Source organism: Tinamus guttatus, unplaced genomic scaffold (assembly GCF_059628265.1).
Source record: "Tinamus guttatus ecotype Peru unplaced genomic scaffold, ASM5962826v1 Tinamus_guttatus_pri_ptg000497l, whole genome shotgun sequence".
Taxonomy (NCBI): domain Eukaryota; kingdom Metazoa; phylum Chordata; class Aves; order Tinamiformes; family Tinamidae; genus Tinamus; species Tinamus guttatus.
The window spans coordinates 1,330,485-1,352,629 of NW_028289031.1; the positions used below are offsets into that span (position 1 = coordinate 1,330,485).

General features: G+C 38.8%; 1 protein-coding gene across 2 annotated transcripts in view; it reads left to right on the top strand.

Annotated features, from left to right (window-relative positions):
• The window catches only part of CDKAL1 (CDKAL1 threonylcarbamoyladenosine tRNA methylthiotransferase), a 362,497-nt gene that overhangs the window by 144,319 nt on the left and 196,033 nt on the right, over positions 1 to 22,145 (top strand). For both annotated transcript variants that reach the window (XM_088533392.1, XM_088533393.1), the window contains one exon: positions 12,430 to 12,533. In XM_088533392.1, the coding sequence (XP_088389518.1) occupies positions 12,430 to 12,533 (104 nt within the window). The remainder of the gene's footprint in view (positions 1 to 12,429; positions 12,534 to 22,145) is intronic.

Below are 22,145 nucleotides of genomic sequence, written 5' to 3' on the forward strand. Positions count from 1 at the left end.
TGAGTTTTCTTTTCTTTTTTTTTTTTTGGTTGTTATTAATTTATTTCAGTTGGAGGATATGCAAGTGAAAGCCAGTCATAGTCAGGTGTTAGGAAGAGTTGCCTGTTGATAAGAGTGTGCATCCAAATAACTCTGTCTGCTGGTATTGTAAACTTCAAGTGCCTTCTGATTAGCATAAAAATCTTTTGAATGCAGAGAAGAATTAAGAACTTCTGATCTGAGTCTGTATCTTAGCCCTGGTATTTAATGTTTATATGTAGTTATATATTTATATACATGTGCTTAAGGACATGGTTTAGCAGGCAGGGTGGTAATGGGTTTACAGATGGACTTGATAATCTTGAAGGTATTTCCCAAACATGATTCTATGTATGTTCCCTTCTCTCTTTATGAACTAGGTATGTATCCCTTGAACCCCTCCTGAAAGCTGGGTTAGTGCAAATTGCATTTTCCAGGTGCTTTTCAAGCAGCTAACATCTAACATATGAGTTTTTTTGCAATTCAAACAGCTGCAGAACTTACCTTGGAGACTACTATGAGATTTTTAATCATTAAATTTAAATCTGACCCTGTTTCTCTACTGGCTGTGCATTCTGGCAGCTTATTTGTTTTATAGGTGCCGTTTCATTGCGTGGAAATAGAGTGAGGTGGCATAGTTTGTAGACTTAAAATCAAATATGAGAGTGAACATGGATTTTAATAAAATAGTAACAGTTAACTAAAATATCATTGTGTGAGATATGCTATGAAATGATTTTCAAAAATAGCAAATGAGATGAAGCCAGGATATTTACTATGTTTTTAAGGTGCTGGGTTCCTGTCATAACAGAAAGCACAGTCTGAGGATTGTGATTTAATGTTTTTTCTATTCTTATTCCATAGTTTCTTCTTCTTCTTTCACAGTTCATAGTCTCTTCTCTGGAACTTGATAGTCATGGGTTAGAGTTCATCATCTTGTCCCTTGTCTAAATACAATTAGTTTAACCACAACATTTTTTATGCAACTGTCTTAATGTCAAAAATGTTATGTATTTTGGGGGGGAGGTTAGACTAGATAAGCATTTGAATATATGATTAGGAAAGGCAAAATAAATATATTCTAATTAGGATTTTGTAGCTACAAACATTTTTTGAATATACATTGTTCAAAAAATGCCCCCAAAATATTTGTGGTTGGAAAAATGCCCCCAACCTGCCAAATGAATTTAAAATTGTTCAAAAACAAGGATGTTCTTGCTGAGAAATGATGTGTAGGCTTCAGCTCTCCCTGGTACATTGTATGAAAACAGTGATGAAATACAAGAAACCAAAGTAGATCTGCATGTTTGCTCTATTTTTGGTTGGTGGGGGAGACATTACATTGTTACAAGGGCATAGGACTTGCTCCATCAGTTATTAAAATACTGAGAATGAGTTTTTCAGTGCAAACTGCTTTTGTTTCTTTAGCAATGTTTCAGAAATCTTGGGTGCCTGTGTGTATAACAATGCTATTTTCCTTTTAGGGTATTGTGCTGCATATGTTGGCTCGGTTTATGAACCTTCAGCAAAAGCAGAATAAGACTTGGTATTCTTTATGATTTTAATAAAATCCATTTAATATAAAAAGATTACAAGACACTCAGATGGGAAAAATATTCCTGGCAAAATGATATATGTTTACCTGCTTTTATATTATTTATGCATATCCTTTTAAGAAGGATTTTCTGTTAATTAAGTGTTAATTAATGTATCATATAAGTAATATGATACAGGTAATTGTTTACTTGCTACTCTGGTATCTGCTGTCCTGGGTTATATTTGAATAATGTATACCTTGTTTTATTTTGAATAGTTTTCTTATGGAAATAACATGTGGATAAAGGTAGTGTTCCCTTTTGAAATGAAATTGTGCAAGTAATACCATAAATACTCAGTAAATACAGTGGCTTTTTTGTGTCTGTCTAAATCAGCTGAAATGACTACATTTTCCAACTGGAATAATGCTCTTCTGAAAAGTAAAGCACAATGAGACAAACCTGTCTCTGTCAATTGTGCTGAGACTGAAAACTCAGGCTCTAGCACTGTATGAACTGCCTCAGACATGAAGAGATGCACAATGCACTGTCCTGTGTGCTTGTTGAAGGGCTTCTTTCTTGGGCTGTTTGTGTAGTGCATTCAGATTTTCTTTTTCGTGTCGATTTGTTTTATGCTTGCGATGTAGGTTTGTTTGCAGCAGGCTAAAGGGAGTTTAGGATTCTTAAGTGAATTCAAGTTTAAGTGCATTTAAAAGTTTAAATGAAGCCAAATATAAGTCATAACAAAGCTGACAAAGTTTCACCATTTTTTTATAAGACTTATTTACAGTTTGGGTTGGCATGAGCATTTCCAAAGGATTATGGAGATGTGCAAATATACTGGTTTAAGGGAGCTGAAAGCCCAGAATTTTATTGGCTTTACATAGTATATATGTATGATTATATGAAGCTTAGAGGAATATTGGTTAATGTTACACAAAAGTAAAGAAAGGCAGAAAGCAAAGTGGGATTTCATTGCGTAAACAGGGAAGAATCCATTTCCATGTGCACTCACATTCTCCATGTCCAGCATACGGATACAGTGCCCCTCTACAGTGTCCTGTGTTGTTTGTTCTGCGGCAGGAGTGTGGGGATGGTACCGGCCTTGTTTGCACGGAATTGGGTATCCCTGTCACCTTTACATTCACAAAGTTCTTGTGCTTTCTTCTGTGGACTCTCATCTAAATCATCCATACCATTCTGGGGAGCATTTTACTGATGTCCGATTATTGGCTCTCTGCTCTAACAGTCTTGCTAGGTGAGCTCCTTACCTGCTCTTGTATTAATGTGAGCCATCAAATCGTCGTGTCATACGTGCAGACAGTGTGTGGCCATCGTGTTAGTATCACATTCTAAGTGTGCATGATAACAAACTGTACCAACGTGTACCAGAGGCGTTAATACTGCCTGTGGTATATTTTGTCTCATGCTTTTCTCTAGTTTTCGTTGTGCAACCTGGACTTGGCTTTTTCTTCTTCAGTTTCATATCATCTGGTTCCTCTTATCTCTATAGTTGAAGCATTGCTTCCTGGGGTTGGAAGCGTGCTCTCCTTCCCTGCTGTCTGTGTGTGTGTGTGTGTGTCTGTGCACACATATATGCAGACACAAATGATGCTGGAGCAAGCTGGGGGGTGCCAAGAACAGATAGCATTGGTACTGGGTTCCAGCATCTCCAAGATGTTAGATCAGCTGTGGTGCAACTTGTTTCAATACTTGACCACTGTCAGAAAAAAAATATTTTTCTTAGTGTCTGATGGGAATTTTCTGTGTTAACTTGTCTGTTACTTCTCATGCTATCACCATGCACTTCCAAGGATAGTCCTAAGACTAAGCAGCCCAGTTCTCTTGGCCTCTTCTCATGTGTCATGTACTCGAGCTCCATAATCATCTTGGTGGCCCTCCACTTGACTTGCTCAAGTGTGTCAGCGTCTGTCTTGTCCTAGGGAGCCGCAAACTGAGCACAGCACTGCAGATGTGGTCTTTAAAGTGCCAGATAGAGGGCACTTACCATCTCTTGCTCAGTCCAGGAAATGGTTGATCATCTTCTCTGTAAGGATACACTGCTAACAGGTCCCAGTTTGTTGCCTGCCTGGGCCCTTTTTTTTTTTTTTTTTTTTGCCCTTATTGGCAAAGCCATTTTCTAGTCTCTTAGCCCCTCAGCCTGTACTTTTGCAAGGGGCAATTCCATCCTAATCTCAGGACTTCCCACTTCCCCTTGTCAAACTTCCTGAGGCTCTTTCCCATTCCCATTAGGCTGTTTCTCTAGGCTCTCGAGGCCCCCCTGACAGTGAGCCCACATGGTGGTAGTTGTGACTTGCCCTCACTCACGTTGTTAGTGGAGACGTTCCCCATCCCTTGGGAAGGCTGTAAGTAACTGGCCACCAGTTAGACTTCATACTGGCAACCACAACCTTTTGAACCTGGTAGTTTTTCCCACCTTGTTGTCCATGGATGCTGTTCATATCACAGCAATTTTCTTTAAGGATACTATAGGAGATTGTGTCGTAGGCCCAGCTCAAGTCGAGGTGTGTGACAGCCAGTGCCCTCCTGTTTCCCACAGTCAGTCCACAGAAGGCAAGGTCAGATCGCCTGTGGTGCTTCAGCCAGTGCAGCCTCGCAAGGAAAGCTTCATTTTGATTCAAGTTTATACAGGCAAGCGAATGTCCTGTGCTAGGATGTCATCGGCGTTGTGAAGGGGTGTGGGTGTGTGGAAGGTGACCGCTCTGTGCGGTGGACCTGTAAAAGCAACTGCTCCGGTTTAAAGTAGGTTCATAAGGTCTTCCCATGCCCTACCCGCCCTGCCTAAAGCCGAGCTGGTGAGGCAGCAGCGGTGGCTGACCTGGGAATGGCCAAAGCTCTGCCAGACCCGGCATCCCCATAGAGTGCAGGGACCTGCTGATGGGGAGAGCGTTGGTTGCCTCTGCAAGGCCGTGCTGCCGCGCTTGCCGGACAAGCCGGGAACGCTCCTCGTCCCGCTGCCTTGTGCCGAGGAGCCGCTCTTGCTGAAGCTGGTGGTGCAGAACTCCTTCCCTCCAAAAGGCTGGGCCTTTTTAAGAAGCCTCTTAAAGCTGCGAAGCACTTTAATGTCAGGCACTGCAAGGACAATATTGCTGTAGCCAAATGTAGCTGTGGATCTATTTAAAAGAAAGAAAGAATCCTTCCATTTATCTAAGCGTTGACTAAGGCCTGTAAACAACTGAATTGCTGAGCTATTTGGTGTTTTGTCTGTCCGCCCCTTTTTTTTTTTTTTTTTTGTTAGGTTTTGCCTTTGCTGCCTCTTCTGTGTTTTCCAGACTGTAATGTCTAGAAGACTATTTAGATCCTGAATCCCCAAGGGCCCCTCTGAACTGTTTTTAGTGCTCTCATTTGTGCACCAAGTGCTTTATTCCTGGTCTTCCTGAATTTCTTTCAAATGACTGACCCAACGTAACTCAGCAAATTGTAATGAAGGTGACATTAAAAACATCAAAAGAGCATTCTCTGAGTCCAAACAGATAAACTAGATGTCCTTGTTCTTGTTGGAAAAGAGAAGAAAGCTAGCAAGTTATGGTTTCTGTCAGAGCTGGCAGCTGTTGTGCTGGAAGAGTTTCAGGCTCACCACAGATGAGTGGTTAAAGAGGAAATCAAAGCACGCGAATACCGGCCAACTAGCTTGGAATAAAGTCAGACCGTTCCAGTCACTGGGACATGAGGACACCACAGGAGAGTTGCAGGCACCATGGTTACTAAATGTAAGACAACAAGAAAAAAAATTAAGAGGAAAACTGAAGGGAAAAAAGGAGTAAAATAGAAGAAAAGACAGCTGAGGAATCATAAGGAGAACTTAAGTAAGGCAGATGAAGAAGTTGCAGATCGTTAGTTATTTAGTGACTACAGGCTACTGTTCCCTCGTTGTCTCATTGTCGTTATGCTTTTAGTATCTGCAAGCCCATTTAAGAAGACTTCAAAGAGTAATGCTATAAAATAACAAAAAAAAAATTGTTGTTTGAAACTTTATGCTTTTTTTCATTAGCATGTACCCCTGTCCGTAAGGGGTAGTTAGACACTGGATAGGATATGTCCATTAATGAGATTGGTTTAGATGTATAACTCCGAAAGGGGGATTAGTTTCCTTTCGAAAATCATTGTGCAGATTTTTAAATGCAGTTGTAAAGGTCCTGGTTTACAAAAAGTCAGTCACTGGGTTGTTGCAGGCATAGCTAGGCATGAAACTGCCTGGAAAATCTCAGACAGCTGAGTCCAAAGTGGGCAACTGTGTTGAGATGTGCAGTCTTCTTTCATTTTAAGTTGATAAAGTGTTTCATAATGGAGAGTGCATACCTAAAGCGTGTTTATCTGTCTTTACAGAACTGCACTTTTTTTTTTTTTTCCTCAGTCAGGACAAACCAGTTTATCACAAGACACAGACATGACATTTGAGAGTCATCACATAGTGGTAATTGTGAATAGTGTTTAGATGCTTGTCCATGCTGGAGCTTCTATGATTTTTACTATTGCACAGCTGGAAGGACATTTTTGGGCAAAAAGCTTTCTGTAGGCACAATTCCTGGGGAGGGCTTATTTCTTGATTATAAATGGTGAGTTTATTTTTATTACACACTTATTTCTGCCATTATATTACCCAAACAATTCAGATCCACTTTCCCACAGACATTTTACAAATACTTTTTTGGAAATTGTTCTGATGGTGATTAAAGATAAATTCTAAATTAAGCCTTTGAGTTTCAGAGCTGCTGAAATATAACTTTCTTCCCCACAGGATGTTTTGACCAGCACAAAAACAATACCTTTTATCCCAAGAATCTCTGTGGTACCTGCTGCATGTTACAGAATTAACTGCAGGCTAATGTTTCCTGAGAGATTTTAGCACTCTGAAAGGTTCTGTCCCAAAAGCCATTCAGGAAGTAAGAACAATAGCTCTTATCACAGGCAGGGGTCTACTTTTCAACCGTGTTTTCTGTATGGGTGATTCAGGAGCTGCTAATCTGGTGAAGATGCATGGCAAATGAACTGCATTGCTTGTAGGAAGCAGCTTTACCCACCTTGCCCCTCTCCTTCCCTTTCTCCTTCCATTTGTGGAGATCAGCTGAGACTCTCTGTGAAGCAGAACTTAAAATGTACTTGTTGACTCTGCTCCCTTATTTAGAAATCATGGCTTCTTTTGATGCTTACTTTTTATATTCTTTTAGAATATAAAACAAATGGAGTAAGCTTTGAAAGCTGAATTTTTAAAGCATATGAATCTTCAGCTTTAGGCCACTCTAGATGTTGCAGCACATTGTGTAGGCTAAGTCCCCTGGACCCGGTAGAGTCTGCTGCTTTAATAAGATCATTCTGTTTGATGATATAAATATGAAGGCAACTGTGAAATCACAGGTCTCCAAAACTTGGCGAATTAAAGCAAGCCTCCAAGATGCCTCTCTTTAGAGGTCATTTTCTGATTTCTGCAACTCATTAGGAGTGAACAGAGAGAAGGAGCAGCTCTGCATGCTGAAGTAATGCTTTTAGGGTTCTGGAATTAGCTGTGAGCAGATTTCTTAGAAAAGATCCTTTCTGTTTAAGGTTTTTCTGTCATAACACTTTATTTCTATCACTTTCATTGCTTCCATTGGATGGAGGAGTCATGCTTCTCTAAATATTGGTGCTCCATATTAACTGTGGAAATAATTAAGTACTTGTAATTCCATAGAATCTTCTGCTCTTTGTAACCACAGAATTTACCTGTGCTGTTCCAGCGGAGTCATTTTTGTGATTTGAATGACTGTCATGATTTATCCCCGAAGCCCAGCAGCTATTTGGAAACACACTCGCAACCACAGAGCTTTAGTCTGAATTGCAGGGACAAAATCTTTGCAGTTTCCAGTAAGCGTCTAGCAATGCCCTGTTATGGGGTGGGACACTCATAGCTTAGCAATGGAACGTTTTACTTTTTAATAGCAACCTACAGGGCCTCAGGATTTAATTCAAGCAATTGCACAATGCGTGAACAAAGCAATTATCCAAGAAAGTTCTTTAGACGAGCCTTATAAAGTGACATTACACTTAATTTTGCTAATGTTAAATCATTGTCCTTAAAATAAGAAAACTGCATGTGTATCCCTATGTAGATGAGACCTTTGAATCACCTGCGCTTGAACGTAGAAATTCAGTTTCACAAAATGCAAGTTATTTCGGTGAGGTATTATAAGATGCTGACTTCAGAATTCTTTGGAGGAATAAAGTTTTAATGCATACAGGTTCCATTTTATTTGGCATAGAAAGGGTTATAGAGTTCAAAGACAGCATCCAACAGTTGCATTGTAATTTTGAGAATAATGTGTGTAGTCTTATATGCATAGTGTGTCTTGAGGATTCATCCTTTTTTTCTTCTAAAATGTTGGACAGGGTTTTGTTTTGTTTTTTAAGGAGATACTGTCACTTCAGATTATTTTCTAAAATATTTGACTACAAAGATAATTTGAGGGAAGCCTTGCTTGCATCACATATCTTTTTTTCTCAGTAGGAAAATATTATTGTAACACGGGGTAAGTCAGTGTAGCACAGCAACTAGAAATGTCCAATCTCCCTCCAAATAAGCCTGGGTACTAGAAACAACATTTCTGCAATAATGTGGTTTGTTGGTTAGACTAATTAGTCTTGCTGGGAATTAGTTTTTCACTGTTTCAAAAGTACTTAAAATCCTGAATTCCTGAATCTTTTTTACATGAAAACAAAAAACCTCCCAAAATCTGTAAAATCCCCATCATAGTGGATTGAAAAGCTTTACTATAAAATGGCCAAATTCAAGAATAAAAGAATCCTGAAGATAGGTCAGAAATATTAGACTTGTTTTTTCTTGCATAATTACTATTTTCCCCCATCCACTGCCATTAAGTCTGATGAGAATTAGGAATTCTGGAAGTGCAAAGTGGAATTTCTAGCTGTTAAATATTCATCACATTTAACCCTGTAAACATAGCATAACTGTAAAAGTAGTGCTATTGATACGAATGCAAAACTGAGTATCCCACGGCGAAAAATCACTGCAGGAGAAATGGATAATTAATGAGGCCTAAGGAGGCCTTAGGGTCGAAGCAGCAAGTTGGGGCTGGGGTTTGTTCCAGGCAGGCCTCAGTCGTTCTGCATTTGTACTGAAGGGTGTCCCGGGGGTGCTGCACTGCTGGCTGTCCTTTTTTTTAAAAAAGAAAAAAAACAGGCAAGCTTCATAAAATCTTTTATTTACATAACCAGTCAGATCTCTTAAGGGCAGGCATTAGCAACTGTTTTGACTAACTTATGATCACTATTGTTTTACTTTATTCTTGCAGCATCTAATTTGTTTTTGGGAAAAAAATGTAGTCTCAGATGTGAGTTCCTGTTTCTACTGGCTCATTGGGTTGGTACCACGAAAGAATTCACTGGGTTACTCAGGAAATGAAGGGGGCAATATCCCTGGCCCCGAATGAATCCCGCGCGGAGCAGCAGGGGCGTTGTGTCATACGACACTGTTGTAGTTATGCAGCTCTCCCGTCTTGCTCGCAGATGTCTGACCTTGGTCAAGCACTTTAAATCGCATTAAATGTGAATCAGTAGCACCCTAATTACACTTCACAGTCTGTAATAGAGCTGTTTTCTGATCCTTGAAAGAAAGATGTATTGTACTTTCAGTATCTGAGGGTGCAGCCCTGCCTTTGTTGAAGTTAGAGGCACAACTCATTGATTTAAGAGGAACCAGGATTTTGTCCCAGTGTCTGTACTCGAATTCTCTTCTGCTGCTGAAGGCCACTGATGAGTCTCACTGAAGGGAAGTAATGACTTGGCTGCAACGCCATAAGTGTTCTTATTCATAATTATGTACATCCGTAAGGGTTGGCCTTCCATGTTAAGTGTTTATTTTGTGGGAAATATTGCTATTTTGAAAATGGAGAGTCTCAGTGATCTGTTTGAGGACCTTCTTGCTGATCAGTGTGAAGACTGCTGTTTTCTGTCCACAATGAAATTTCAGGCAGTTGTCCAGAATGTTGATGGTGTTCAGTTTGGTAACATGTAGCCACATAGTAGTATTTTATCTATGGATATTATTTTATTCTGTGAAGTAGTTCTGGATGTTGGGCACATAGCTGATGAGGGGTTAGTAATTCAAAGTGAAAGTTTAGTAATTCAAATGGCTTTAGTAAACTTAGTGTGTTGGAAAACAAAACTTTAGTGTTTTGTGTTCTAAAATCACCAAAAAAAATATCCAAAACATGTTGATGGTTGCAGCAGTAATGACCATGTTTCCATTAATGCCTTTATTATCTTTGTGCACTAACACTCTTATCCTGTGTTAAGACAAATCTGTGTTTACAAACCAACTTTACAAATGTGAAGGTCTGCCATTTAACACAAAGTAAAACACCATTTTCATGGGTGTTGCCGTATTGCCTTTTTGGTTCCATGTGTGCTTGATCTTCAGACGTGATGGAGACTGGCGTTTAAGAGGAGATTCACACACCAGGCTGCTTTTAGAGCAATGAATTCCCCTTCCTCATTTTCTCCAGGTTCCCAACAGCCGTTTGGCACTTGGTTGCCTGGGGTCTGCACGTGTGGCAGCCTGGGCATCCGTAACTTCGTCTGCTGGAAAAGTAGAAGCGAGGTTGGCTTGCTAAGGGGGAAAGAAAACTACAGATGCTTTATTCTGCTTGTGGTTTCGTTTAAATGTATGTCTTCAAGGATAGATAGTTCCCAAATCTGTGAAAAGTGATTAGTTCAGCATTTTTACAAGGAGTATTTAATATCTGCATGTGTTAGTCAGCTGTAGCCCGAAAGATTTGTTTTTTCCAGGGTAGAATTAAGAAGTAGGCCGCAGATAGGATTTTGCAGAGGATATTTCTAAGTATTTGCCCAGGAAGCATCTCTGAAGATATAGGAGAGACTTCCTTCCTATAAATAAAGCTAGATAGTGGATTTTTTCTTCTGCTTCTAGATACCGGATTAAAGAGAGAAGAGACAGTAAGAAATGGAAAAAATAAGCTTCGTGGATAAAATGGTCTGTGTTAATAAAGACCTGTTTATTTTCATAGTAGGGGAAAAGCTAGTGAGTTATGGGGAATATGAAATTTCTTTAAAGCTTCTGTGGAGGGGGGAGCAAAGTCTGGTTAGTGTGCCAGCCTTCTGTTTGCGATACCAGACCCAGAATGTTAAATGGGACTTTTCTGGCTTTCTTAGGATATAATTAAAAATCGAAAGTAGAAGTCACTGTCGTTGTCATGGGACAGAGTTGTTCTGAGGTAAATCTGCTCTTGACTTGATAAATATGATAACTGGGAAAGTGATTTTACTTGAGTAAAACAAGAATTAGTACAAATATCAAACTATTAGTGCATACATCAGACTTCTGCATGTTGGTTGTAGAAGAGCAGACACATCTATCATGCATGTGAGATTACCTTTAAGTGAAAGCAGAACTGAAAAAACTAAAAAGAGCTAGAGAAGGCCAACTCTGTCATATAGGGTGAGCCTATGTGAAAGAGCTACTATTTTAGCAGGTTGTTAAATAGGTTAAATAGATCTAGCAGAAGCCACTTACTGCTTATGTGCTCTCTATTCAAATGCTGTTCTATTGAATATGTTTTAAATGTTGCTTTATAAAAGACTTTTGCTTTGTAGAGGAACAGTAAGATATGTAAAATGATGTGACAAGTGAGGAATACGGCGTCTCTGAGTGGGGAATCGCTTCCTTGAAGTAGAGTGCAAAGGATCAGATTTGGTGCGGGTTGAGTATTGTTTTTGTTGTTGTTGTTGTTAACCTTTTTTAAAACTATTTTCAATTCTGGATCTTATTGCTATCACCAAGCAGTATCTTTTCAGTTTTATGATCCAAAACAGGTTCTTTTGCTGCAAGAAAGGGTTCTTCTGGCAAGCAAGCACAGTGTTTTACATAAATAAGGCAATACTGAGCATACTGGTGACGTGCAGTCTAGCGAGGAGACTCAGGAGTGTTCTCGATGTGCACTGACCGAAGGCAGAGCTAGTTGGAGAGCGCTTGAGGGCAAAGCTGATGCGTAGGGGCAGGAGGTCTGCCCCGTGTCCTGCCCTCCTGGAGCTACTAGTTGTGCCAGCAAGATGCAAGCTGTGAAGGGGCCTTTTGCGAAGGAAAACCTTTAGGGGTTGCAAAACAGTAATTACATCATCATGGAGCTGCCGGGGGTGGTAAAAGAAGATAAGACCTTATGTTCAGCCAGTAGAGGTGGTCTTGTAACTGGTGACTTCAGAAACCATAGGGCATAATGCCTTTTCATTTTTGTTTTAAAATGTCTGTAATAATACTGCCGTAGTTTGAGCTTTAACCCTTTTCTGACACCAAGCCGCCTTATTAAATTGAAACTGTATCTTTTTGATGGTGGAAATGAAAATGGTTTAGGGCAATATGAGCTTTAAGGAGGTAGAAAGAGGAGGGGGAAAGGCTGTCTTGGAAATTTTGCTTATTGCATTCATAGCACAGCCATGATCCGAAGATGAGTTCAGGAAAAGCTTGCACTTAGTGGCATATATCTTTTTTCCTTCCTTCTTTTTCTTTTTTCTCTTTCCGTCCTCTTATATTGAACAAATCTGTCTTTACTACACTGTCAGGTAAATTGAAAGTATTCATTGTTTATTTTGTTTATACAGCCAAATGAGGGAAGGAAAAATTAACTCATTTCAACATGTGTGTAGACATGAAGGATACTTTAGGAAGGGAGGAGGGCAAAATGCGCTACAGAGCAATTTTAAGTAGCATACTGATTTAAAAATGAAATAATTCTGTGTTTCTGCCATAAATATAAAAGTTCATTTTTCCAAATGTATTTAATGAGTATAGCTGTGCATGTTAAGTTTTTCTTGAGTAGAAATCAAAGTGTTTTCAATTTCCAAATAGATGTCTCAATGCCTGTACCTACTGCAAAACCAAGCATGCCAGAGGAGATCTAGCAAGTTATCCCATTGAAGAGCTGGTGGATAGAGCCAAACAGTCTTTTCAAGGTGAGTGTTTTTATCACTACAATAAAAATCAGCTCTGAAATTGTACTATGCCTTATTTCCATATGTCATCATCTCGCACTATGGCTCTATTACCATTTTGCTGTTCTTAGCATGTCATGACTGTCTGGTTTTGCCTCTATGGCCAAAAACCGTGCTTGGATTCGATCACATTCCGCTGTTTACAAAAGGTCATCTACCAAAGTAGGACTGCATTTTGATTTTAATCTTGTTCAAATGAAGTTTCATCGGAGTGTTTGTCATAATGATAGGAATACTGTAATAGATGGTCATTTTCCTCTATGCCCACTTTCTTAAAAAGGAGAGCACTAGCTTTTATCACCCACATGGTACTCAGATTTTCCTTTATAACAGATTATGGCTTATCTGCTTTAACTTCAGTAGAATATGTTGTTGCATGGATCCAAACAAACATTAAAACCTTTTCATGCACTGCAGTACTCTGCCTATAGAGTGCTGAAACAGAGCTAGTACTCTGCCTACAGTGCCTGTGCATGTGTGGAGTTAGGACAGCTTTATTTACCTTAATATTTGTTCCTTGCATCTAAATTTTGCCTTCTTTGAAAGCTACAATTTTCAAATATTGCTTGTTTTCATTGCCGGTGCAGTCTCCATTAAGGAATGAGAATAGGTTCATGTGTTTGCCACGTTGAAAGACTATGCATATACTAAAGAAAAGAAAATCAGGTATAGCATCTTCTTCCACCTTGGAATCAAATACTTTGAACTAAACTTGTAGGAATAGATACAGTGTGTGATGTCCCCCCATCTGTGGTGTGTACAGGAGGCACATGCGGTCTTATTTATAGATCTGAGAATGTTGCAACTTTCCTAGCAAAAGGTTTCCAGCATTTCAGCCTTTTTTAAAATCCCTGTTTAGGGACCCAGGATAAACCACATTCAAGCCCATGATGAATTTCAAGCTGTTCCTTTCAGGAGTATGCAAAAAAGAATTCTTTTGATTATCTGATTCAAAGCACTCATTTGCAAATTCTGTTTTACATTATCCATGCAAACTCCTCACTTAAGGTTGTAAATTTTATTTTTGTTAGAACCTTGTCCTTTAATCCACACTTCTCTTTCTTCTGTGACACTTATCAATAATCAACACAAAATTCCTTCCACTGCTTAGATTTGTAGAATTAGCGCTGTTATTCCTGTGAATTTTGGCTGTCTGTTGTGATAGGCAGAAATCTTGTCATGTCTCAGAATTCCTTCTTGTGTTTTTTTTTTTTTTCTCTTTAATAGAGCAGGCTTCTGACACCTTTATATCTATAACTACTGTAACTGAAATACAAGGTGTATAAATACACTTACTACTTTGGTGGGGCACAGTTGCCGGAACATCTTTTTCAATGTTATGAGTTTTCAATAGTATGAGGTAGTTGATTTTGAAATTGGTAAATATGCAGAATAAAAGCTTTCACTTGATTATGATGATCAGAAAACAATAGTTCCTGGTAATATTGAGATATATAGGTAAAAGAGGAACTACGCCGTTATCCTTTCATACAAGTATAAGTCTAAAGTACTTAGATATTATGGTATTAATGTATGCCTGTAGAAACATTATAAACATAGTTAGATCAGAAAAGGAAAAGAAAATGTGGCTAATGCAGTCAAGATCATGGCCTTATACAAGTTAACTATTTGAATTTGATTTGAATTTTCTAAAATGGAAAAAAAAAACAGATTTGTCTTTTTACAGTTTTACTTTTGTGCACATGACATCTACATTAAGTTAACATAAAGATGTATTTGCATGGTACAGCAAGAAAGAAAACTCCTTTGTGTGTTTGCAGAAATGAAATTTTGGTAGGCATTCTGAACTTCCAGTGTTGTACTTCTTGTTTGAAAGTTCAATAATTCAATTCATCTGTTGTACTGTGGCACTTATTATAAATATTGACTCTCTTAAAATAACTTGATTTCTGATGGAAAAACTTGCCCTTGAGCTATTGTTTTTAAATTTTTTCAAGAAATACTGTGACGCGTCTCACAGCAGGCATCTCTAGGGAGTGCTATTCTTATTTGGCCTTACACTAATACCTTTGTTAGAGGAAATGAGGAAAGAAGCAAGTATTGAGCTGTAAAATTGCAGGCTTTGCCTCCAGCTTTCACATATTTAGTAACAGTCATGAAATAGGCCGATACTGAGCTTGCAGTGTATGGAAAATTTATTACTGTCAGCTTGCTGCAGCTGGGCTTCAGAAACTCTTCATCAATCCCGTGAAAGACAGAGCAATTCCATTTCATTAGGAAAGTTGTGCGGAGTTACTGCACAACCATCTCCCACAATCGCTCTGTTTTCTCCAAAAGAAATGTGTTGCTGAAGCTCGAGTAAAAATAATAGAGGTGCAGATGTGTGATGAAAAGTGTTTCCACTTTGGAATTATTCATGGGAGAACTAAAGTGTCTTAGAAGAACAACAGCTACACAGTGTATGATGATTTTGCATAATTGCATGATCGAGTCATGCAAGAAAAGGGAAATTAGTGTCATTTGCAGTGCTTTGTACGGCTATAGCCTCGCAGTGCACAACTCGATAGGCACCCAAGGTGGGATGCTTCAGTTGCAGAGCAGGCTGAAAATGTTTGAGAGCTGTATTGTGGGATGTTTTGTTAAAGGGTTTTTTTGTCTCTCGACACAAGAAGGAAACCCTCTAAAATGCTTGATGTTACCCGAGGCGGACAGGACTGCGGTTGGTTTCAGAGCAGTACTCATCATGGTGTGGTGCCAGTTGAGGCCTCAGTGTGCTCAACCGCTCCGGTTTTCCTGCCCCCAGAGCACTGCAGAGCCCGCCAAGCCGTGCAGCACGCAGCCTTCCTTGTCCACGGGCTGTGGCCCCCTCTAATGCCTGTTAACAATATATTAGCAGAATATCAATGCTGATAATGATACGTGAGTGATGGCAGCTGATAAGGGTGGTGCTTTGCAGGCCTCCTTTTTCTTGGTGGTTGACCCCAAGACCTTTTCTGAAGATTTTTGCAACTCTATAGTGTTTTTTTTTAATTGAAATTTAATTCTGTGGCTTTATTTAGATGCATGTCTTTGAAATTTTACATAATTTACATAGATAACTAGGTATTTGTTTAGATGTATTTTACAGTCCAAATCTTTATTTTTAGGGTCTATGTTACAGGTCTCTTTTTTTTTTTTTCTTTTGAAAACAGCATTTAATACTCTGCTGAGAGTGATAACCAGATGACAAGAGATGAGAAGGCTATTAAGAAAACCAAAGCTGTTGCAATTTACAGGCATGCTCAAATTAGTTTACAAGCCTAGACTTGATTTAAATCCATTGATTAAAAGGAGAGAGTTGGAACCATCATGCCTGAGTATGTGTCAGGTTATTTTCAGCCTTCAGAATAAGGTTAATTTCTGTATTTTACTCCTGCATTGTAAATTCAGTATAATCATGTGAGCAAGAAATGTGTTACAGGTTTCTAGTACATGCTACATACTTTAATAATGTTTTGAAATAAGTTTCTATCGAATATCGAACTTTTAATAGTGGTATTTTCCCCCCCCCTCCCCCTTGGGCAGCCTTGTCAAATGGAATTGTATAGCAGGGTTCTGTAAGGAGAGCCAGTGATAAAGAAAGTATTCCTAAAAAGAGTGATCTTTGAGTGAGGAACAAGCGCCTTTTGTGAGAGTGCTTGTGCAGAGAGGCTTGCTGCAGCTGAAGCACAGCGCTTGCTTTGTGGCATCGATTTAGTGCTGTATTTTTTCAAGATTGGCGATATCGTGTTCAGCACTGTGTTTCAGGGAATCCTGCTCGCCGTTGGGAGAGCGCTCTTCCCTTCCTCCAGACGCGTTGTGCCTGCCAGCGCGTTTCCCCTCGGCTCGGGAAGGGGCAGCCTGGAGCGGCCGCGGTGCGGAGCCGCTTCCAAGAGACACCCAAGTCAAGCGCGGCTTGTGCTTCGAGTGCTGCGCTGAGCGCCGTCCTGGGACGGCCCTGGCGAAGCTGCAAGACTTTGCTTTGCTTTTGGGGATTTTTTTTTCTTTTAAATGGGATTTTATTAACCATGGAAAGATGCATATCTGATATTGCTACCTGGTGGTTTGTAAAACTGACCTTTTCAGAGGGACTTTCTGGGCAAAGACAGTACTTTGTGTTGCCAACATTTTTTGCTGGCTCAGCAGACTAACTTAAAAATAGAAATAGTTTTATGGAATTAGCTTTTTTTTTTCTTTTTCATCCGAGCTTAGAATGAAAATCTCCTGCTTGTATCAGTACAAAATTATCCTTCGCTAGCATTACCTTCCTGTCCCAAATGGCAGGGAATATACTGCTATTAAAGTACATGGTGTGTAATTACTACCATATTAGCTTATTTTATGGTAGCAACCAGGGAGCTCAAATGAAAGTCAGGTCCTGTTGTGAAACATCATATTTATATCCTCAAGCTATGTGGAGCAGTTGCTTTTGGATGAATAATTGCAGGGATAAAATACCATTTATTTTTGTTCCATTATTTACATGATGGTTCCCTGGCATGTGTGGTGCTGAATCCTGAATAATGCTTCTGTTCATGAAATCTTAGGAGAAAATGCAGCAGTGCAAAGTAGGAGCTTTCTAAAGGAAGATGCTGAGTTTCAACTTTCTTTCATCGGTAGTCTCTAGCAATTATCCTTATCTTGTAGATTTTGAAGTGTTGAGAGTTTGAAGGAGACTAATGTTAAATATTTCTTTCACTGCAATTATCACTATAAATAGCTGTTTCTGCATAATGATAAGGTTTAATTTTGTGTAATGTGACTGCTTTTCAGAGCTTTTCAGAGTGCTGCGAGCCTAGCTCAGTCTGTCTGTCTGTCGCAGATCTGACGAGGTGTTGCCAAGACCGTCTTTCCTGATTCCCAACTCCATTAGCACCCAGTTCTGTATGTGTGTGTTTTTCGGAGCAGCTTCTGTTCACGCAAGGGCAAATATTAAGTCTTGGCTATGTTTTGTGATTCCCATGTGCACCGAGTTAGAATGGCCAGGATATGTCCTTGAAGCCGTGGATCCAGTCTCTTACCTGGACCAAGTCTCTTAACTCTTAACCAAGGAACGGGGCGCCTTCCTAAGGAGTTAGTTTTAAGTTTATGTTCAGTGACGTTTTGGCCTTCCAGTGCTTTCAAGGCTGGTTTTCCACCTAGTTAAGTATATGTACGTGTTCTACCCATACCTGTATTTTTCCTTTTGTGGCCTAGTAGCATTATCATAATATTTTCTCACGCTATTTTATCCTAAATTTTATTCAGCAATTTCTGCAACACTCCAAAAAGAAAACTAACTCTTCTCCTACACTAGCGCTTTGCTAAAAACCTGTTGGATAGCAAATTTAATGCCAAAAAAACACACGGGTGTTACACACTGATATCCCAGAGATCTTAATTTCTGTTCAGATAAACTTAATGTTGATTTTTGTGGCTCTGCATTGCTTTTTATCAGAGTTGTGCTGGAAAATGCTTGGAAATTCCCTGAAATTGAGCCTGGACTATGTAATTCAAGGACTATAGTCAAAGACTTTCAGCCAGGGTAGACTGTGGTGGTGTGTTTTATGTGGGAAAGAAAGGGAAAGAAAAATAAACTCTTCTTTGTGTGTATGTTGATATATATGTAGAATAGCTAACTATTAATGGCAGACAACTAATCAGTGAGAAGAGTTAGTTGTTTGCTTTTTATGATCAGTGGGTTTTTTTTTTTTTGAAATTCACTTGTCGGTTGAAAAGATTGGGAAATCTGCTTTGCATATGATCGAAGTGTGCTTGTTTGTTTGCTTTATCCCCACAATAAAAGATTATGTTTCATTTTGGATTTAGGTTATTCACATCAATTTGAGTTGGATGTTTTGTTTCATTCTTAGAGCACCCGTTCTAAAATGTTATTAAGTTTTCAATTGCATTTCCTTTTGAAAGTTTGCTGATTTCATTATGGAAACAATCTTCATTCCCCCAAAGCAATAGGCTGTATTTTGGCAAGTGTCTGTTTTAGTTCAGCAAAAACAGCTTAGAAAAGCATATTAGTACCTGAAGCAGTATAACAGAGTCACATGTAAAAGTAAGAACATTTAGCTCAGGGCACTTTTTAATGTTGTGTCCTTGGTAACAGAAAGGAGGCAAAGGTAAAGGCACATTTTACCTGTAAATGCAGACCATATTTTGCTATTTAGATTTTTAGTGAAAAGTCAAATGTTATTACACTTTAAACAACTTCAAACTCCAGAAGGGGTGGAAAAGCCAAATAAAATTTTCTTATAAGGGACATGTAATAAAGAAACATGAAACTTTGATGCTGGTTCATTGATTCTGGAGTTCTCCTATAATTAAGTCGCACAGTATTTACCCCATAAAAGCTTCAGCAGAAAAAACACTTAATATCCAAATATATTTGCTTCTATCAACTGATAATTACTGCCTTTTAGCAGCAAGGATGATATTAGAGAAGAAAGTCCATGTCTGTATTTTAGAATTATAATTGGTTGAAAACTTTCTTAATCAGACTGTCAGACTAGACAAATACTCTACATGCAAATTTTTTTTTGACAGAAACATACTCATTTCAAGAATAACACCACTTAGCTGAAAAAATGAATGTACATTTAGCACTGTAAAATGTAATTCTTGAATCTTTTTCTGTCAAAATGCTTTTGCCTCTGTATTTTCTTATTCATTGACTACAACATTTATAAAAAAAGAAAAAATTATATATCAAAATATTTTTCAATGAACTACTCTCCCCTTTAAAAAGAGTCAATTTCATTTTTCAAATTTTCTCTCACACTTCTGTGATAGTAGAATTTTCCATATCACACCTAAATCTGGGTCCTAGCCAGCTCTGCTAGGCAGGCTGTTTCCCACTCCCTTGCTTATTTTGGTGGGAGGAAGAGAATGGGCAGTTTTTCTAAGAGAAACTTCCCTTCTGTCAGCCTTTTTGCAGACTTCTGGGCAGAGTAGGCCACCTTCTGAAACTGCTTTTGAAGTCTAATTTGACTTTTTTGACTCTAATTTGAAGTTGCATTCCAGTGAGCTTGAGTTGCTGTATTTGAGGCACTTTGATAAACAACTTGTCTGTCTTCTGTTGTGCTTTTTGGCTCTAGCTAAAGAGCTAGGTTTTTGTTTTTGTTGTTAAATTTATTAAAATTCTTTCTGTATTGTCTTCTGTGTGTTGTGAATGTTTAAGTTTTGGCTGCTCACTTAGCTAATGCACAGCATATTTGAGCCAAGATAAATATTTTGGTACCAGCTTCTTATTTCCTACTTATATAGGGTAGCAAAATCAGTTAATTTTTTGTTGCCACATATAATGCTTTTAATTAACCTGTAAGAAAAGTGTATGTTTACATTGCTTCACTAATGTTTAGAGAAGGACTTCAGATGAACGAAATGCTAAAAAATTGGCAAAAACTTGAACACACAAAATCACAATCCTATAGCAAAGAGATAAATAAAGGAATAAATGCTGTCTTTTCAGTAGCTTTTTAAAATGATGCAGTTATTTTCAAGCTTCATTTGAGTAAGAAGATTGGAAGTCTAATATTAGCGAAGAAATAGTTTCCCTCATTGATTTCATTTTGGGGGGGCTCTGAGGCTACTTCTTATTTAATAACAGTTACATTAAAAAAAATCATTACTTCATGTGTTTTTGTTTGAACTTTGCAGTTAGACTTGAAGTCACACTCTAAAATGGCCTGATATGATTCCTTATCAGTTCATGCGCAATGCTATTGAAAGTATCATCTCACATTGGGAGTAACATGGGATTACATTTGATAGTTTTAAAACCCAGCTGTGGAGAACTTGGTGCTTTCTGTTCCCTGTTGCAGTCCTGTCTAACAAATGTGTGATACGTTAGTTAATTTTCCCAAAAAACTTATCTGCGCCACATTTAAGATGCAAGTGAATCAGACTACATTTTGCAAATATGCAGTATAGCGTGCAAAACTAGCTAGGGACCCCTGCCCTACAAGGAGAACCACTTGAGCCCTCTTTGCTGTTTGTATAAATTGAATCCCACTGTTTAGGTGCCATGTACCTTAAAAAGAATGGCTGGATGTGGCCCCAGAGAGCTTGTAAAGTAAATATTTAGAGAGAAGTATGGTAGAATAGTGTATGTAATTTCATTAAGGATAATAAGCAATTGGTCCATGTATTTAGTGCCTGGACATTGTCCACAGTCTTACATGGCACGGTAGAGCAAAGGGTATAGATAAAAATTTAGAAAGGGCAGGAAGAAAGATGGTGTAGTAGCAAAGAATGGCCATTGATTTGGGGAGAAGCTATGCTGCTAAGAAACTAAAATTTGTGTTCCTCCGTAGATTTTCACCATGAGTCAAAGTCTGTATGCGCTGGGTTACATTTCTTAAAATACTGCTCTCTTCTGTAAAGGGTGATTCAAGGAAGTTTGAATAACTTTCAGTGGATTCCTTGGATGCTTTGCAATGGTGTTCATGTCACGGTTGTCTGTTCCAGCGTATACATTTCATTAATGGAAGTTTTTTGGATTTTCAGAGTATCGTCAGTTTAGGATGCTGTATTTTGACTACGTTGTTGTCAGCAGCAAGTAGGCATTGTTCAGAGGAGAGCTTGCCAGATGTGTTGGTGCTGTTGCCAAAATATTTCTGAGCACGAACAGATTACGTTTTGTCTCTGTCAAGCCTGTCTAGCGGGGGTGCTTTCATTATTTAAAGTGTCTCTCACTGCGCTTGGGTTTCTCTAGCATACAGTGTTGGTAAGAGGAATATAAAATGTATATGGATGCTTATGTTGCATGCCTAAGACTCCTGCAGACAACAAGACTCCACTAATGTCTGTCTTTGGCAGTCTAAAGAACCTGAGAAGTCTGTTTAACAAAGGTTGTCTTTTTTGCTTCTTTCAGGTCAAAAAAGAGTAAGCGTCGGTCACATTTTCTATTTATAATTCAGCATTTTAGTCTTCCTGTTTCTTTTCCTATTCTTACCCCAATATTTGCATGTGTCTTATTTAACTCCTTCAGGGACAATAAATCCTTTTAATTTTTATATTTTAATGAAAAAAAATGGTTTGATATAAAAGTTTAAAATAAAAGATCCAAAGCAGATGCACTCGTAATTAAAAATGCTACTTCGCCTTCAGCCTTAAGCTATAGGTTCAGCTGTGCTTTAAGCAAACACTGTAACTAAAAGAAGCATTTTATTTCTTTGCCATCTTGGCCCCTTTTCTCCCTCCCTTGCCTCAGGCTGTCTGTTTTCTTTCTCTCAATCAGTTCCTTGTATGAAGTAAGCTGGAGAATGGATTGGGGGAAACACTGAGTTTCCCACATACCCCGTAATCCCTTCAACAAATAACCTCTCCCCAAACGCCTCCTGTTTTAATCTGCTTTAGTTCTCCAGTCTGGTTCAACTTCGTGACCGCTCAAACTCTTGGGTCAGCCCAGTAGAAACAACACCAGCGTATGTAAAGTAGGGAATAAGCAACTGAGGACACAGGAAGATGGGATTGCCCCTTTCATCAGCAGTGTTGGCTTCTGCTGGTTGAAAAGTGTGAGTGAAACTGGCTCGAGAGAATGATTAGATCTTGTTCCGGAAAAAGGTGCAAAGTTGTGCATGTTTCCTCTTGTAAGGCATATAT